The sequence below is a fragment of the Vulpes lagopus genome, chromosome 1 (genome assembly GCF_018345385.1).
Source record: "Vulpes lagopus strain Blue_001 chromosome 1, ASM1834538v1, whole genome shotgun sequence".
NCBI lineage: Eukaryota > Metazoa > Chordata > Mammalia > Carnivora > Canidae > Vulpes > Vulpes lagopus.
In genome coordinates, this window is record NC_054824.1 from 15,817,404 (window position 1) to 15,834,956 (window position 17,553).

The window sequence follows — 17,553 nt, forward strand, 5'->3', positions numbered from 1 at the left end:
TTGAGTCTATGAAAAACTGTATTAGATTACCAAAATATATGTTTGTACTATAAAAAATGGGTCAATATGAGCCAATATGCTTTAAACAGTTTGAAATGCAATATATATTATCTTATGTAAATATGGTTTCTTCTGATTTGGATAATTATGGGGAATTGTGATTTAGTATGTAAAAATATTGTTATAAAATACATGATACTTTTGTTCTTTATTAGACCATATAATACACTTAAGTGATACTGTTTTTCAATCTCTTTGATGTAGCTCATTCAACTGATTCTGAATCATCTTACGCTACCAGACTTGTGTCGATTAGCACAGACTTGCAAACTACTGAACCAGCATTGCTGTGATCCTCTCCAATACATCCACCTCAATCTGCAACCGTACTGGGCAAAACTGAATGACACCTCTCTGGAATTTCTGCAGGCTCGCTGCACCCTCGTTCAGTGGCTTAATTTATCTTGGACTGGCAATAGGGGCTTCATCTCTGTTGCAGGATTTAGCAGGTGAGTGCCAAGCCTGGTTGCACATACTTTACCAGCAGGCAGTACTTACTATGGAGTAGTTTCCATAATAAGAGTGTGAAAGTATCTACCATATACTTTACACAAATAAAAAGGAAATCCATTTTGTGTATCATCATGTTCAGAATGCTTCTGTTTATCAAAGTGAGTGAGTTTCATCATCCTGTTCAGCTAAACTTCACAATAATATGAAGGGAAACTTTGCCCTTTACCTCCTTTTATTTAATTTTTTTTAAATCCTAAGTAACTTTCAACAGAGCTCCTTTTTTTCTTTCTCATATTTTCAGCACAGATGATTAACACATTTTAAAAACTATTTCCAAATCAAAATCCACCTCTCTAATGTGATTTGTCAGAAATGGAAAACAATTTATTATAGAACATTTTTAATTAAATCTTAATTACATGTGCAATACATCACCCAAATTTAGAAGCTCATTTAAACTAATTATGTTGAAAATGCAATTGCATGCTAAGTAGGCGACCACACTTGCAGACCTGCCCAGGTGTTTCTGCTCCTTTCTATTTAAGCATTTCGTTTTCTTACTATTAAATGTCACCTGTTAAACATTTGAAAGCTTACACAAGTGCATATTCATTTAGTAATGCTGTATTAATTTTGCTTATGATACAAACAGGTGTTTTTCTCTTAACCTTGATGAGGGTTATTCTCATTGTACATTACAGTATAATCCCATCATTTCATTAAGTTAAATAATGAAGGAGTAGAAACTTTGGGGAAATTACCTGTTATTTTTGATTAATGAATAATCTTCTATCCTGTTTTTAGAAGTTAAAAATGAGCAACAGCTCTCCCTTCACACATCCTCAGTGGATACATTCTTGCACAGTGGTTTATGAATTAGAAATTAGTATATTGAGCCTTGTTTTCCCTTGACTAGACTATAAAAATAAAGATGCAGTTCCAGAAATAAATATTTGATGCCATAAGATTCGGATGAAATAATAATGTTTGGGATAGTAACAGTGTGTTCCAAGTACTAATATTGATAGTTTCTGTATCAAAATAAAAAATAAACACAAGCTGTAATGGCTTACAGCACGTTTTGAAATGTGGATGCACTGAGTTTCTTTCTTTCCCGCCAAAAACAGCCAGGGAAAGGAGTTCTTAGATAAAGCAGTATGGTATTGTGGGTCAGAGAGTACACAGATTTTTTTTTTTTATAGCATGCTATGTATATACAAAATGTTTTCTATTATGTAAATTTGCTTAAGAGGAGATATCTATGGTTAAAAAAATAGGCATTTCTTTTTTAGCTTGTGATTTTGGTGAATTTTTATAGAATCCACATTTTTAAAAATTGCTTGACATTTGACAGCTACCAATTGAAACAGAGCTTAATCCTTTCTACTTCCCCTTGCCATCCCCCACCCACTTCATTTGAAATTTTTCCTCTCTGCTAATAGGGCCAAGAAGAAGTGAAGCTAATGATGACTGTGGGTATTTAGAGCATGCGCTATGGATCATATAAGTCAAGACTGACTTAGAGTAGCTATTGTCAGTAAGCATTATTTTACATTATAAGGACCTTCCAGGTATTTTAATTCCTCTTATAGCTCCTTCCTCAATGTTCCACAGTTCTGGGAATTTATTGTTTATTTTCACCCTTCGTGCATAAGGAATTATAGTGTGTCATTGGCCATGTAAAGAGACATTTAACGTAGTTCCTACATCAGGCTACAGAAAAGATAAAGATATAAGGATAAACATGTGAACATCCTTCCTGTATTTTTATTAATAGAATAACAGGATGACAATTAATGAGTGTGGACTGTAAAGAAAACGTTGTAGTGAACAGCTGAAGTCCAGCTTCTTTGGCAAAATGTTGCATGTGACCGTGATATGATGACTTAAAATGTAACAGTAATATTAAATCATTGTTTCAGAACTCCCTTTATTTGACTCATTCTGGTGCAGGAACTGAGACCTAACTTGTGAGAAGAAAGTTTAGTAATGCTACTTTTTAAATTTTAGACTCATAATGGATAAAGATCTTCTTTTGCAAGATTAAAGCTCCAATCTACTTTCTCACCAGCAATTTCCCTTCCATTTTCAATTCAGCCATGTTAGTTGCTGTTTGAATAATCATAAAGGTACATACATAAATTTAACTTTTCCATATTTTATTGTAGTATTTCAGCCAGTAAAACTATGAATCTTGATAGAATTCCTTTATGTATAGTCCTCATTCCCATTAAGAAAATAAAAAGTTTACATACCAGGGAGAGAGAATTCTTTTCTGGGTGGGAGACATTGGAGTTTCACCTACTGATTGCTGGTGGCCCCCTTGACTTGACTGCTGAATCGATAGTCATTATGGCTTGTAGGCAGTGTTCCCAGAATAAACAATAAATATTCATGGCTTGATTATTAATGAATAATCTATGAATAAGTATGGTCTATTTATGCTCATTACTGTGAAGAAGACTTATTTATAATATTTTAAAGAAAAAAAGTACATTTTTAAACTAGAGCCCAGTGATGATGAGCTGCTGCTTTTGAGCAAGTCTTTGGGAAAAGTTTGATACAGTTTTATCTTTGTTGCCGAAAAACCTTTCCTCACAAGTTGGAACTGTTTAACTGGATTTCAAAGAACTTTTAGGAATTTATATTATTCAAAATAGTAGGAAAATAGGCTGAATTGGAATAGCAAGAAGTTAAAGTTTTAATCAGTTATTAAAATCCTATTCTATCTCCAGATTTGTGATTTGCAACTTCAGGTACTGCTCATGCATATCATTACTCATTAGAATCGCATCTTTTATAATTCCACTTTTCTTTTATAATACAGTTCCCTCAAGTCTTGGGTATTTCTTTGCCCCCCTGCCTGTTTGTGCTTTGAGGTTTAATCATATCACTGATGCTCAAAAAGCCTTGGGTTTATTTTTCCACTACTATGTTTCTTCGGAGAGTTGCCCAAATTAATCACTTTGATCTCTACTTCAGTTATGTAGATATTCTTACCCTTGACTCCTCTAATTGTTTCCTTATAAAACATTCTTGGATGCTTTTTAGATTCAGGAACTTTATTAGATGTTTTGACACAGAGCTAAAATTTTATAGGATAAAGAGCTTATTGCTTATTTGTTTATTCAATTGCCTACCCATGCTTTATACAGTTGTCTCTTTTAGAATATCAGTTCCCAGAGACTTGAGATATTTAAGACTTTCTTTCCCCTGCTAACAAAGAGTTTTGTTTTTAATGGCTTTATTTTGAATCAGATGTATTAAATAAAATTCCAAATTTTATGAGATTAAATATTGATCTTAAATATGCTGTTTTATAAAACAGTCAGCTGACAAAATGTACCATTAGCAATCAGAAGCCATAGATGTTTATGTCTAATTCTCCCCTTACCTTTTATTTTCCCCCTTACCTTTATACATCACGCAAGTTGAGAGGATTGGTGTCTTTTATTTTGATGAGTAAACTCAGATTAAATAATTTATTCATATGATTTTATTATTTCATGGTGCAAGTTTACCATTTAGTAAATTACTTCTTATGTACCTATATTACTCTGGACAAATTAATTCACCACATAAAGATAAGCCATTTATTTCTTTCCCATAGCAAGAGACCTAGTTTGGGATTCTTCATTTGAAGTTAGATCTTCTCATAATACCCTCAATATCAAGAAATACATTGTGAGCATTCATACCATGGAAAGAATAGGCTGTAGGAAATGAAGCTGTAGTTCTCCTTTCAAGTGACTAATACCACAATTGAGATGAATTAATGGATGACCAAGACAAAAACATGCATGTAATTATGCATTAAAATAAGACTTACAAAAGGAGCATTAAGAAACGAGTTGTGTTAAGCTAATTGAGTCTGCTGTTACTTCTGCCTTCTTGAACTGTAGATCATGAAAAAGTAGATAGTATAGATCCTGTAAGTTTAGGAAGATGCGGTATGGGGATATTGACCAAATAATCTGCTCAGAGTAAAAATATGCAATATTGAAAAAGAGAGGGAAAATCAGAAAGGTAGTATAAGCATGATCATTATCTTTATTGTGCTTTCAAATTTTGTCATTTATTAAATCAATTTGGGAAGTTTTCTTTTTTTTAAGATTTTATTATTTATTCATGAGAGATACACAGAGAGGCAGAGACACAGGCAGAGAGAGAAGCAGGCTCCATGCAGGGAGGCTGATGTGGGACTCCATCCCAGGACTCCAGGATCATGCCCTGGGCTGAAGGCAGATGCCCGACCCCTAAGCCACCCAGGCGTCCCAGTTAGGGAAGTTTTCTAGTCTGTTAACGAGTTGCTTTCTGCTGATTGGCTTGACATCACTCTGTACATTCTTTAGAGGAAAAAAGTTCAATAATGAGAGTAATGAGAAAAGAGGTGTTAAAGTATTCCAAGTCCAGCATGAGAAATAATTATAGAATAAACTGCTTAGCCAAATAGTGAAGACCTTCAAGAGATAAGGTGCCTGAAGATTTTAAGAGTTAATATACTCACTTAATTTTTGTAATCTGCAAATACTTGTAGAAGTATCAAATAAAAATAGAATAGTCTTTAGTTCTCTGAAACTCTACATCCATTTCTAGGTTGTAGCTTACAAAACTATGAAGAAGTACCTATAACTAATGTTTATACTCAAAGTTAGGTAAAATTGTTAATTTTGTCATATTTCTTGGGAGTAGTTTAACTGTAGTAAGGAAAAAATACCCTGAGTCCATAGAACTTAGTCTCTTCTGGAGTAGAGGAAAGTTAAATTTGTCAAGTGAATTTTCATAATTGAAAGGTACATTCAGTAAACTCTCATCAAATGTTTTTTCCATTCCTGACCTTGTGCTGTGTTAGGTTCACCAAAAATCTGTTTCAGTTGCCAAAGGATTTGAGGCAGCTTATAAACTCAGTATAAACAAATTAATGGGGAAGGAAATTGTAGTTAAGAGGGAAAAAAAAGTAGTGGTTGAGGAATAGAGGAGTCTGAATTCAGTTCAGTGTAGAGAAGATATGTCATCATTTAGTATACATTGCCTACCTTTGAAATGGATCCAGAATCCAAATATTGTGCACCACATTCAGTACTACCACCTGGATCCAGTGCACCCTCTTCTCTTTCCTGAATGTTGTAGTGATGTCCCGACTGTCCCCCTGTTTATACTCCGCTTCCCCTTCTGTCTGTTCTCTACACAGAAACCAGAGTGATCCTGCTAAAACACAAGGAGGTTGCATTACTTGTCTGCTCAAGACCCTCTAATGATTGAGAATGCCCAAAGCCAAAGTGCTTATGGGACATATACTGTATGAACTGCCTCTTCCTCCTCTGACCTGCTCCTCATCTCTCCCTTACTTTGTACCTCCTGCATTAATCTCTTTATATTTCCTCACTCTATATAGTGTCCTGCCCCAGAGTATCCTGCACCAAAGCTGCTGCATTTACCCTTCCCTCAGCCTGGAATGTTCTTTCCCATACTTTGCTTTGTTTACCTCCCATACTTGCTTTGGGTCTTGCTCATCTTCTCAGTGATACCCTTGATACTTCCTATTGCCTTGCCCTGCTTTTATTTCCTCCTCGACACTTTTTACTTTCTAATATAGTATTTGTTTTACTCGTTTACTTATTTATAGCCTGCCTCTCCTACCAAAATATAAGTAAGTTCCATGAGACCAGGGACTTTGTTTTGTCCACTAACTTCCATCAGAGTAATGTCTGGGTCAAAATAGGAGCTCAGTAAGTATTTGTTAAATGAATGAATGAACATGCTTGATGCAAACTGCAATTTAGCTAATTCAACTTAGCAAAGGTAACAGTAGTGAAACAGGTGGGAAGAAATTCGGGAGAAGGAGTAGCTTGAGGAGTGTTGGGGAATTTTAAGGAAGGGGTAGGCAGTTGTGTGAAATGCCACAATAAGTCAAGTAATTCAAGCACTGAAAAGAAAGGGCATTGAATTTGGCATTTAAAAAGAAAGGGCAAATTTTAGGGAGAGCAAAACACATATTGCAGTGGATTAAGGATAAATGGTTGTTCAGGTATAAATAAGATATGTGAGTAATAGTTATTTTCAACATTTAAAATAAATTTGTAGCAATTGAATTTTTAATTGTATAATGTGAGTTGTCCAAGATTCAACTTTTATGTTTGTGGGGTGCTTTGACCTTTACCAATAGCTTCACATATTGTTTGATGTTCAAAACCATGAGGCAGCGTGGGGAGTGCTATTGTGTAATTCTAGTCTGCGTTTTACAGCCGAGAAAGTGCTGAGACTTGGCAAAATGCCTTTTCCAAGGTCACATGCCAGGAAGTGGAACAGGGCAAAATATTAATCTTTTGACTTAGAAGTCCAATGTTACTTCCCTTATGTTCATAAGTGATTGATTTAGTCAATTTTACTTTATATGTGTACTTGAAAGCTAATTAATCCATTCAGGAAAAAAAGATGTGGCATAAATAAACTAATGGCATGTTACCGATGTGGCCCTGTGATAGGCAAGAAAATGTCAAGAGACCTAGACAGGGATGATTGGTGCACTTAAGTGTTTAATATTCTTAACTGATCAAGTTTCATGGATTCAAATATTCCTAGACTCACATTTAGTTTTATATTATTTTCAGATGATGATTATGGACAGGACTGTTGCCCTCATCTGTACTGCAACTAAGATAAATATTGTTATTACTATTCTGATATAGAGTTTTATGTCTGCCATGTTGAATTTTTCTGTGAATTATTTTCTGTGTATTTCTGCAATTGAATATCTTGTATTAATTTCAACATCAGTCTAGTAAATAGTAACAGTTACAAGGAACGTTACAGTAGTACAGTTAAACCAGTTCAGATATTTCTTTAGTTGAGAGGAGGCTAGTCTGATTTATTTTAAGGTCATTTAATTAAAGCTTTCACCTTCTGTGTCACATTCAAAATAAGTTATCCAGAACTGGATGGATATTGTTTAGGGGAAAATATCTTCTAAGAGTTTTGTTATGTTTTTGGTTTTTGACCTTACCAACTCAGATGTGAATTTTAGATAGAAGATATACATTCTCTGCTTTCTTAATTTTTCACTTAGCAGTAGCTCACTTTTTATATGATGGAAATACATCTTATTGTATCAGAGTGATTTATTTTAGCCTAATCATACCTATTTTGATAGATAGTAAATAAGAATTTAAGTGAAACAAGTTTAACATTTTCTCTAATAAAAATGCATTCTTCTGAAGGTGTCTACTAAGAGTTGAGGTAATTCAATGTACTTGCAAAAATATCTTTTACTGTGCAAAATTCACACGTAACATTATTTTTACAGGTTTCTGAAGGTTTGTGGATCTGAATTAGTGCGCCTTGAATTATCCTGCAGCCACTTTCTTAATGAAACTTGCTTGGAGATTATTTCTGAGATGTGTCCAAATTTACAGGACTTAAATCTCTCATCCTGTGATAAACTACCACCTCAAGCTTTCAACCACATTGCCAAATTATGCAGTCTCAAACGACTTGTTCTCTACAGAACAAAAGTAGAGGTAAGAATATCACCATTCACATCTTTGCTAGTGTGATAGCCAACTCAATATTTAGTTGCCTGTAATTGCTCATGATAATATGCTTTCTGATTCTTAAATAGATTTTGATGCCACTTGAGTATTCTAAAATTAATAGAGCTGATTTAGTCATTTCAAAATTATTTAGAGTCTAATCTGTTGTTTTTATAATTACAGGAAAATGTTCTTCTCTATGTTCTTAAAATTTTTGTAATGTTGTTCATGTTTCCAGGAAAGAATTAAGCGGTGAGCTGAGGTGAGCTGAAATGCTGACAAGGAATGAATTAGAGAAGGAGGTAGAATGATAGCGTGCAGGAGAGAGGAAACCCAGTGGAATTTATCCAGGGCCAGACTTAGGAGTTAAATTAATTCTCAGTACCATAGTTTAGGAGTCTCATTAATGAAAAGTGGAATCTTTTCATGTATATTGATCTACTTCCATTTTCACCAGTATCTCTAGGACTTCTTTCCAGGTCACTACATACAGCATTTGACTCTTCTCATTAACTGTGTAGTATAGGTTATACCGTAATCTGTTCCACCATTCCCCAAGTGAACAACACTCAGGGTTTTCCAGTTCTTTTCCTTTTATAAATTATCTAGCAATAGCATTCTTTTTTGCAGAGTTTTTCATACACATACTGCTATTGCTCTAGAATAGAGTCCTGTAAGTGGTATTGCTGGATCACAGAGTGTGTGCCTGGGCCCCTGTAGTAAAGACTCAGTTGTCATATACTCGTTTCCTTTACTCCAGTCATGTTGACCTTCTTTTTATTACTTGAACATTCTAATCTGGTCCCAGCTCATGGCTCTTGGCTTTTCTGCCTGCCTAGAATGTTTTTCCAGCTTATTATGTGGCTACCCTTTTCTTAGCTCAGTGTTCAATTCAAGTATTTTTTTTTTTTTTTTTTTAGAGATCACTTTTTGGACATTTATAAAAAGGTAGCCCTCTTTCTGGTTCCTTTCATATTATCCAGTTTTATTTCCTTCTTAGCATCTGTATCACTCTTAAGTGATTTTGTTTTCTTGTTAATATCTGTCTCCTTACACTGGGATATAAATTTCAGGAAGTTAGGAAGGAGCCTTGTCTGTCTTTCTCATTGCCATTTTTCGAACATCTAGGATGGTACTTGGTAAGATTGATCATTTGGTAAATGAAATGAATGAGTAAAATAACCAAATTACTTTTCCAAAATGGTATACCAGATACTTTCCCACTGTAGTGAACCCTTGACTGTCTCGAATGGTACCTTAGTCAATGTATTTAACCTGTGGTATTTCAGTTTTCTCTAAAATAGGATAAAAAATACAGATCTCAGGGTCGGGGCATTGTGAGAATTAAATTACATGTAAAATGTTTAGAGGGTGCCTAGAATATAGCAATCTCTCAATAAATACTAGCTGCAAAAAATAGTAGTTGGTACAAATAGTTTCATCATGGGGCAGTTTTGTGGTATGTTTCACTCTGTGGTAGGGAAAGTCTCATCTCCATTTTTACACGTTTGTTAATCCTTGTACATTCTTCTTCCAGTTGTATCTTTCAGCAAAGATTTTATTAAAAGTACATTCATTTGATTTCATTTTGCTCTTTAATAAGGCTTCCATCATTCATGTATGCCTTGTTTTACATCCAAGAGCATGTTATAGTTTTCTTCACTTAGGTTTTATATCTTTCTGGTTAAAAGATTTCTCTCTTGCATTTTATAGTGTCAGATAGAGTTTCCTCTTCTATTTAATTTTGATTGGTTATTGCTAGTTTAGAGTTTATTGTTTTTTTGTATTTATTTTGTATCTGCTTACCTTACTGAATCCTCATAATTGTTCTAATAACTTTTTATTTATGCTTTTGTATTTTCTAATACAATTACAGAATCTCAAAATTAATACTTTTTCTTTGTTTTTCAGTGATTAAAGTGTTGCTTCGTTAGATAGAACTTACTAAATATAGAGTCATAGCAAGTATACCAGTCTTATTTTTTATATAGTAGGAATTTCTTTAATGTTTCATTTTTAAAATATCTATACAACAAATATTTGACTACCTATTGTGTGCCAGGCACTGTTTTAGGCACTGGAACCTTAGTATTGAACTAAAGATACAGTCCCTCATGCAGCTTACTGATTTTATATGTTTGATACTGCTTTCTGATAAGTAGTTTTTATCATCCTTGTTTAAGAATATTTTATCAAAAATATGTATTATTTTTAAGGCTCCATTAATGCATTCATCTTTTTTCTTCTTTTACTTATCAGTATGATGACTTATGTTGAATAGTGACTCTTGCATCCCTACATGCTTTTAATTTAATACAACACTAAGCTAATTTCCTAATATTTTGGAGCCAAATTGCATGAATTTGAACTCCAGCTCTATCATTTATGAATTATTACTTTGAGGAGGTTTCTTGACCCCTTATGCTTCAGCTTTCCCTTCTATAAAATGGAGATAAGAATAGTATGCATCACAAAGAGTTTTTGTGAGGATTAAATGATTTAATATTCATGAAGCATCTGTAACAGTGCCTGGTTCATTGTAAATATTCTTTAAGGATTTATACTTAAAAATAATTTTTATATCTGCTTTCTTAAGAGCTGTGGTTTTCTTTTTCATGCTGTTTTTATCAGGTCTGAGGCTAGGATCATGACAGCATAGAACAGTGATTTGGGAAACTCCCATTTTTCTTTCATCTGGCATCACTTGAGTAGATGGAAATTAACTGTTGCAGAATTTACCTATAAAACCATCTGGGTATATAGCCTTTTTAGTGGTAGATCAGACTATATACCTTTTACAGACGTGGTGTTTTTTTCTAATCTATGGAAGCCTGAAAGTATGAGTATAAGAGCTTCTGTTTAATACAATATTTTCAATTCGGGGGCAAAATGTTTAGCTAGAGTTTAACTGGTGACCTGGTCATGTAGAAAGAAGACTGATTTTAGTTCTGGCCCCATGACAAACTTAACGATCTAGGTTGAGTCACATAGTCTCTCAAATTCCTAGATGCATTTTTTTTTTTTTGTAAAATGAAAGGACTATTGTCCCTGAATGCCAGTTTAAAGACAATGTTAGCATATGTTTTCATTGGTCTGTTGTGAGATGACTTACCATTTGTGAGTATAAAATTGTCAGCTGTCTTTTCTTGGGTAGGTCCATCCATTCTTAGATTATACCATATCTTATTTTTACTGATATATTTACTATTTTATTGGCCTATGTATTATAAATCTGAGGTCCTCTGAGCAAGATAATGCCACATTAAAACTTTTTTTTGTTATATTTAACTTTAAGAAGAAATATAGCAAAGTTAATTAAATGAATCTTCAGGAAGAAAAATAGGGGGAAAACCCAAGAAATTATATTAATTTGCTATGTACCTTATTTAAAAAAGATATCCCATGGGATACTTTTGAAATGTTCTATATTAACATGATCCAGGTTTTAGGAAATCATTAAGTGGTCCAGCTTTCTTTAATTTACCTTAAGAAACTGATAGAATATAACTATATAGTCCTTAAATCATTTTCTTTTATTTTTTATTAGTTTCAGGAATACAGTTTAATGATCCAACAATTCTATACATTAGTACTCATCATGTTAAGTGTACTCTTAATCCCCCTTTTCCTTTTTACCCATCTTCCCATTCACTATCCCTCTGGCAATCCCCAGTCTGTTCTTTTTATTTAAGAGTGTTTTTTTCTTTGTCTTTTTTTCCCCTTTGTTCCTTTGTGTTGGTCCTTAAATTCCACATATCAGTATATATATTTTTTTAAAGTGTGGTTTATAAAAGACTGAGAAGATTTCCTATCTCAAGAGTGGAGATCTATATATATGTATCTAAGTCTAGATAACATCAGCTCCAGCTTCCTTCAGTTACTTAAATATAGATGTAAAATCATATGACTCCACTAAATAAAACTTGTGTTGTAACCTACATTACTACCTATTAAAGTCTATTTTTATTAGTCCATTTGCTATAATATTACAAAAATAATTTATAAATTTATACAATTTTTCTGACACTGAATATGTAAAAAATTCATAAAATTAAATTTTAATGATTTACAGTTGACTTACAATAACATAAAAAATAATGCCATTTTAGTGACATAAGAAATTCGAAACTGGGAAAAACTTAGCCAGGTAGTGTTCTCTTTTCCTACTTCTGAAAGTCTGTATTCAGTGCTCTCTACCTACACTCTGTTCACCTCTGTTGTCTTCTCATCCTTGAGCTCAATATCAGACACTGACATGGGTACTCAATAGCCGACAGGAATAAAGGGAGAAGGCAGCACGATCCGCTGGGCTCTTAAGCAGGAGCTACTACAGTGGTATTCATATCAATCTGCCAACACCTCCCTTGTCACTTAAGCAAAGCATCATGTCACTACTTTTTTCTTCAGTGCATGTATATATATTTCCTGTCCTGTTCTCAGTTGGTGGATGAAGAGCAAACAGGGAATAAGAAGACACAGTTAAGGGGTCTGGATTCTCTCTAAGCCTTCTACATAATTGTTGGCAGTACATTTAGATGTTATAAACTATTTTGAAAAAAAGGAACAGCAATTAATTTTAAATGCCTCTGTTGGCTTTAAGGAAATATACGAGAAGAAAAAAAAGATACAAATTTGAACTTCTTCAGAGAGTTTTTTTTAAACAAGGAATACAAATTATCCAGTGCCGCTTTTACCCATTTTTCTCAATTCTACAAAGTTCTAAAATAAGCAAAAATTATTATTATAAAATGTTGAGTCTGTTATAGCATTGAACTTCAGAGAGGTCAGATTTATGATTTGGTAGAGTTACACTTTATGTGCCTGTATATAATTTACACTAATAAACATACATCTGTGCCATTTTGTAAGACTTAAGTCAGTCCATGTGCATAGTAAACAAAGATTTAGGGGATATTGGAGACCTGGGTTTTAGTCTCAAAGTTTCGGAAAGCTTCCTAGTATATTATTTGCTGGCCTAGACATTTTGCATGTAATTTAATTCCTTTTTTGGAAGATTTTATTTATTTATATATATATTTACTTATTTATAATTAATAAAAATTATTAAATATTCATTTATTTATATGAGAGAAAGAGAGTAGGAACAGGAAGGAGGAGTGAGGGAGAAGCAGATATCCTGCTGAGCAGAAAGCCCAGTGCATGGCTCAATCCCAGGACTCTGGAACCATGACCTGAGCCAAAGACAGACACTTAACCAACTGAGCCACCCAGGCATCCATATAATTTAATTCTTTACACTAGTCCAATGAAAGTAGGTGTCACTCTCATCTTACAGATGATTAAATGAAGGTCCCAAAAGATTAGTAACTTTCCCAGTGGCACAGGGTGATAAGTTAGAATTGGGATTTGAACCCAGATTCAGTGGTCTCAGTGTTAAGTTAAAATTATAAGATATTTAAAAGCATAGAATGGTAGTTATTCTAATAACTTGGCTGCCTCTTTTTTTTTTAAGATTTTATTTATTTATTCATGAGACACACAGAGAGAGAGGCAGAGGCATAGACAGAGGGAGAAGAAGGCTCCCTACAGGAACCCTGATTTGGGACTCGATCCCAGGACTTCGGGATCACACCCTGAGCCGAAGGCAGACGCTCAACCACTGAGCCACTCAGGTATCCTGGCTGCCTCTATTTAAAGCAGAGAGTTTATCTTACTACCTATTCCTTTTCTAGTTTGCAATTGGTAAGGAAGTATAACATTAGAACTAACATATACAATGTCATGATCCAGTATAAGATATAAACTATTAATTTATATTCTATAAATATTTTCTAGTTGAAACTAGTACAGGGAAGTGGAATTTTGGTCTTTTATTTTTATTATGAACAAACTTACCTTGAAGTCTTAGTTTTGCATTTATAAATAAGTTATCTAAATTATATTTAGAAACATTTAAGTAATAGTTTGTGGAATCAGTACATAATAAACTGCTTTAAGAAAACAGTTTATATAGGCCAGTTCTCAATATTATACCATAGTGGACAGTAGCACTGGGACAAATAATCCCACAAATAATTCTGGTTTATAAAATGATGTGTTGTTGTTGATATCTAGTGGTGTGTTCTTAAGTGGTTAGGCATACCAGGCATGTTATAGGTCTGATTACTCAATAAGACTGAGGACCCAGGAGGATGAAAGTATAGTAGGGTCAGAATTGCCTTACATGCTGGTAGGTGTGCTGAGCCCCTGGTGAAATAGGCAATGAGCACAGGGCAGTGGGCTTCTCCCTACCTTACACATTTCACCATCAAGGCTGCCGCATTGACCGGTGAGCCTCGTGTGTCACCTTGTCAGAAACTGGGGTTGTATCCTCTCTCTCTCGCTTTTTCCCAAATAAATAAATAAAATATTTTTAAAAAAACAAGGGGATCCCTGGGTGGCTTAGCGGTTTGCCACCTGCCTCGGCCCAGGGCATGATCCTGGATCGAGTCCCACATCGGGCTTCCTGCATGGAGTCTGCTTCTCCCCCTGTGTTTCTGTGTCTGCCTCTCTCTCTCTGTGCCTCTCATGAATGAATAAATAAAATCTTAAAAAATAAAATAAAATAATAAAAAATAAAAAAAACAAGTTTACCCTGTCACATTGGCTATTGAGAAGACCAAATTAAGGTTATATGTTTAAAAAAACTACACACCTTGTGTAGAAATTAGATAAACTTGTGTAAATGTGAAAATGGTAGTATAGATTTACTCAAATAGATTTGCTCAAGTATTTCCACCTCCATGAAGTATTCTTATAGATCTTCCAAAGTAGGAGTATCTTTCCCATCATGTGCTAAGGGAAATTTAGGCTAAATTCTCTCTCACCTTTTTGATTTATTTCTGGCACAAGGAATGTTGATTCCTAAATTACGAACTCCATAATTAGAAGGACCATGTTTGACTATATACTTCTTCATGACTAGTACATAGAACGGTGTCTGGTGTTTACTGTAGTGAACATATTAGTGGGTTTTCAGTACATTTGTGTTGAATGAATGAGTAATAGCTAGCTCTTATCGGTTCTTTTTTTTTCATTATTAGATAAGCACATGTATTAAGCAGATGGATAGGTAGATCTGCAACTTGAAAAACTTGTAAGAAAATATTTGAACTGTATTTGTTCAGAATTTTTAGCTCTAAAAGATAGTGAAATATAGTTCAGCTTGTTTTATTCATTTATTTCATGAGATCTTTTTCATTTTTTAGATGTGTTTGTGATTGAGATGAAAAATTGTTTCATCAGAAAAATAACCAGTGTCTTCTTATAACTCAACCAAAAAAATCACTAAATAAGCTATTTGCTGAGTTAGTGTTATACATTTGTTGAACTTCAGTGGATGCAGAGCAGTAAACGTACGCCTACTAAAGAACAAGATACTATTATGATAAAGAGAGATAAAGTAGACTGGTGTGCAGTAAGCCCAAATGCATACTAAGAATGTCACCGGTTTGTGCTTCGTTGAAGAGTGACCCTTGTTGGGCAACCTTTTTAGATGCAGTGGCCCTTGAGCCAAGACTTATGCCTTGTTTTACTACGTGATACCAGAGAAACTAGTGAAATGGATTGGCAAATAGGGTAGTTTTCTTTTTAATGAATTTGATGGATCTTCTAGGGTTGTATAGACAACATTTTAGGCAAAAGATGGAAACTTAGAAAAGAAACTTCTATTGAACTTAGGTTCTTCTGCTATTTATGATGAAGAGATAATTGTAATAGACTTGGATATATAATGATGGAAACGGCTTTGTTTTGACCCCACTGGTCCTTTCCCTCTCTGTTCACAAGATTCTTATTATGTATGATAAACATTAATTACAAGTACTACTTCTGCCATATGTGATGATGTATTTTCACAAGAGGAGGGCTGTAAAAATTTAACTCATTAAATAGACTTTTAAATACTTAAAAGTAAACATTTTATTTCAAAGTGATTTTAGACTTTAAAAAAGGTAGCATAAAAAGTAGATTCTCATACCATATGCATATTTTTTTCCTGAACCATTTGAAAATAAGTAGAAGATACATTACTTCTAAAGGGGCATATATCTGCAACTACTCTTAAATACTTGTGTTCTGAGCTGAATTGTCTCTCCCTCAAATTCATATGTTGAAGTCCTGTCCCCAGCACCTTATAATGTGACTGTATTTGGAGGAGGGGTCTTTCAGGAGTTAATTAAATTTAAATGGGGTCGTCAGGATGGGTCCTAATCCATTATGATTGGTGTCCTTATAAGAAGAGGAGATTAGGACACAGATATACACAGAAGGAAGAGCATGTGAAGACGGGAAGAATACGACCAGTTTCAAGCCAAGAGGAGAGACTTTAGAAGAAACTAACCCTGCTGACACCTTGATTTCAGACTTCTAGCTTCCAGAATTGTGCAAAAATAAATTTCTATTGTTAAAACACCTAGTCTATGGTACATTGTTCCAGCAGCCCTAATAAACTAATACAGCTTGTAGAGGATAGCATAACAATAACTTTTTAACATATTGCATAAAAATATCTTTAAGAGAAATCCTGTGCATTTACTAAAACAATCTGGATTAGTGTTAGAAGTTTGAGTCTGTTTACCTTTTCTTTGTTTGTAAAAAAAAAAAAAAAAAAATCTGGAATGGGTGTAAGATGGGGCATGATAGTAGCTCAGTAAGAATGTCATTCTGTTGCTTAGCAGCAGACAAGAAAACCAAGTGTGTTTTTTAAAAGTTGGAGTTATAAATGGAACACCTGCATCCAGTTTTGATTGCCTCACTTCAAGAATGATAGAGCATAAATTGAAAGAATCTGAAGAAGTGAAAAAACTGATTATAGGTATTGTGGGGGACTAGTATATGACAGTAATCCGCAAGTCTGGTTTGGCAGCTGTTGACTTGGCCTACTAGGCAGGGACGACAGTTTCAAGGACCCCACTGCCTTCATCTTCATCAACTAGAAGACAACAAAAGTAGCCGATCTTTACTTCTGTTGCTTGTCAGCACTCTCCTCATATTTTCTGTCTTCTGTGCCAGTTTATTTGGCAAAGGAGATACATACATGAAAATGCATACCACCCTGTGCCTCAGCTGTCCCACAAAGGATACATATACTGTCTTTTGAAAGCAGTATGATTTGATTTAGTGCCATGAATTTGCTTTCTGACACAGAGATAATGGTGGTCTCCTTACCACATTCTTATTTGATTTAAAGAACATGTTATTTTATACTGGTAAGTAGAAGTAGAGATGGCCTTGCCTTGAAGGGAGTCAGTGCAGCTAACAAACTTAAATGAAAGAGATGGCCACTCACTTAACAGAGCTAGTGTGGGTAACAGACCAAGAAGAGAAATCGAGATAGGAAAAATCTATGTTGGTCACCTAAATCAGCTAATGCAGGTGGTCACTGGCTAACTGCCACTTAAATGCAGTCCACTTCAGACATACTAATATGGCTAGATAATGTATAAAACAAAAGGATATGAATAATTTCTTCTTACACAGGATTAAGAGTTAAAAATTAAAGTAAACAACT

The 17,553-nt window shown here is 34.2% G+C and overlaps 1 protein-coding gene across 3 annotated transcripts in view; it reads left to right on the plus strand.

Annotated features, from left to right (window-relative positions):
- Nucleotides 1-17,553, plus strand: part of FBXL4 (F-box and leucine rich repeat protein 4) — an 83,046-nt gene that overhangs the window by 33,113 nt on the left and 32,380 nt on the right. For all 3 annotated transcript variants that reach the window (XM_041760359.1, XM_041760341.1, XM_041760349.1), the window contains 2 exons: nucleotides 265-509; nucleotides 7,817-8,030. In XM_041760359.1, the coding sequence (XP_041616293.1) occupies nucleotides 265-509; nucleotides 7,817-8,030 (459 nt within the window). The remainder of the gene's footprint in view (nucleotides 1-264; nucleotides 510-7,816; nucleotides 8,031-17,553) is intronic.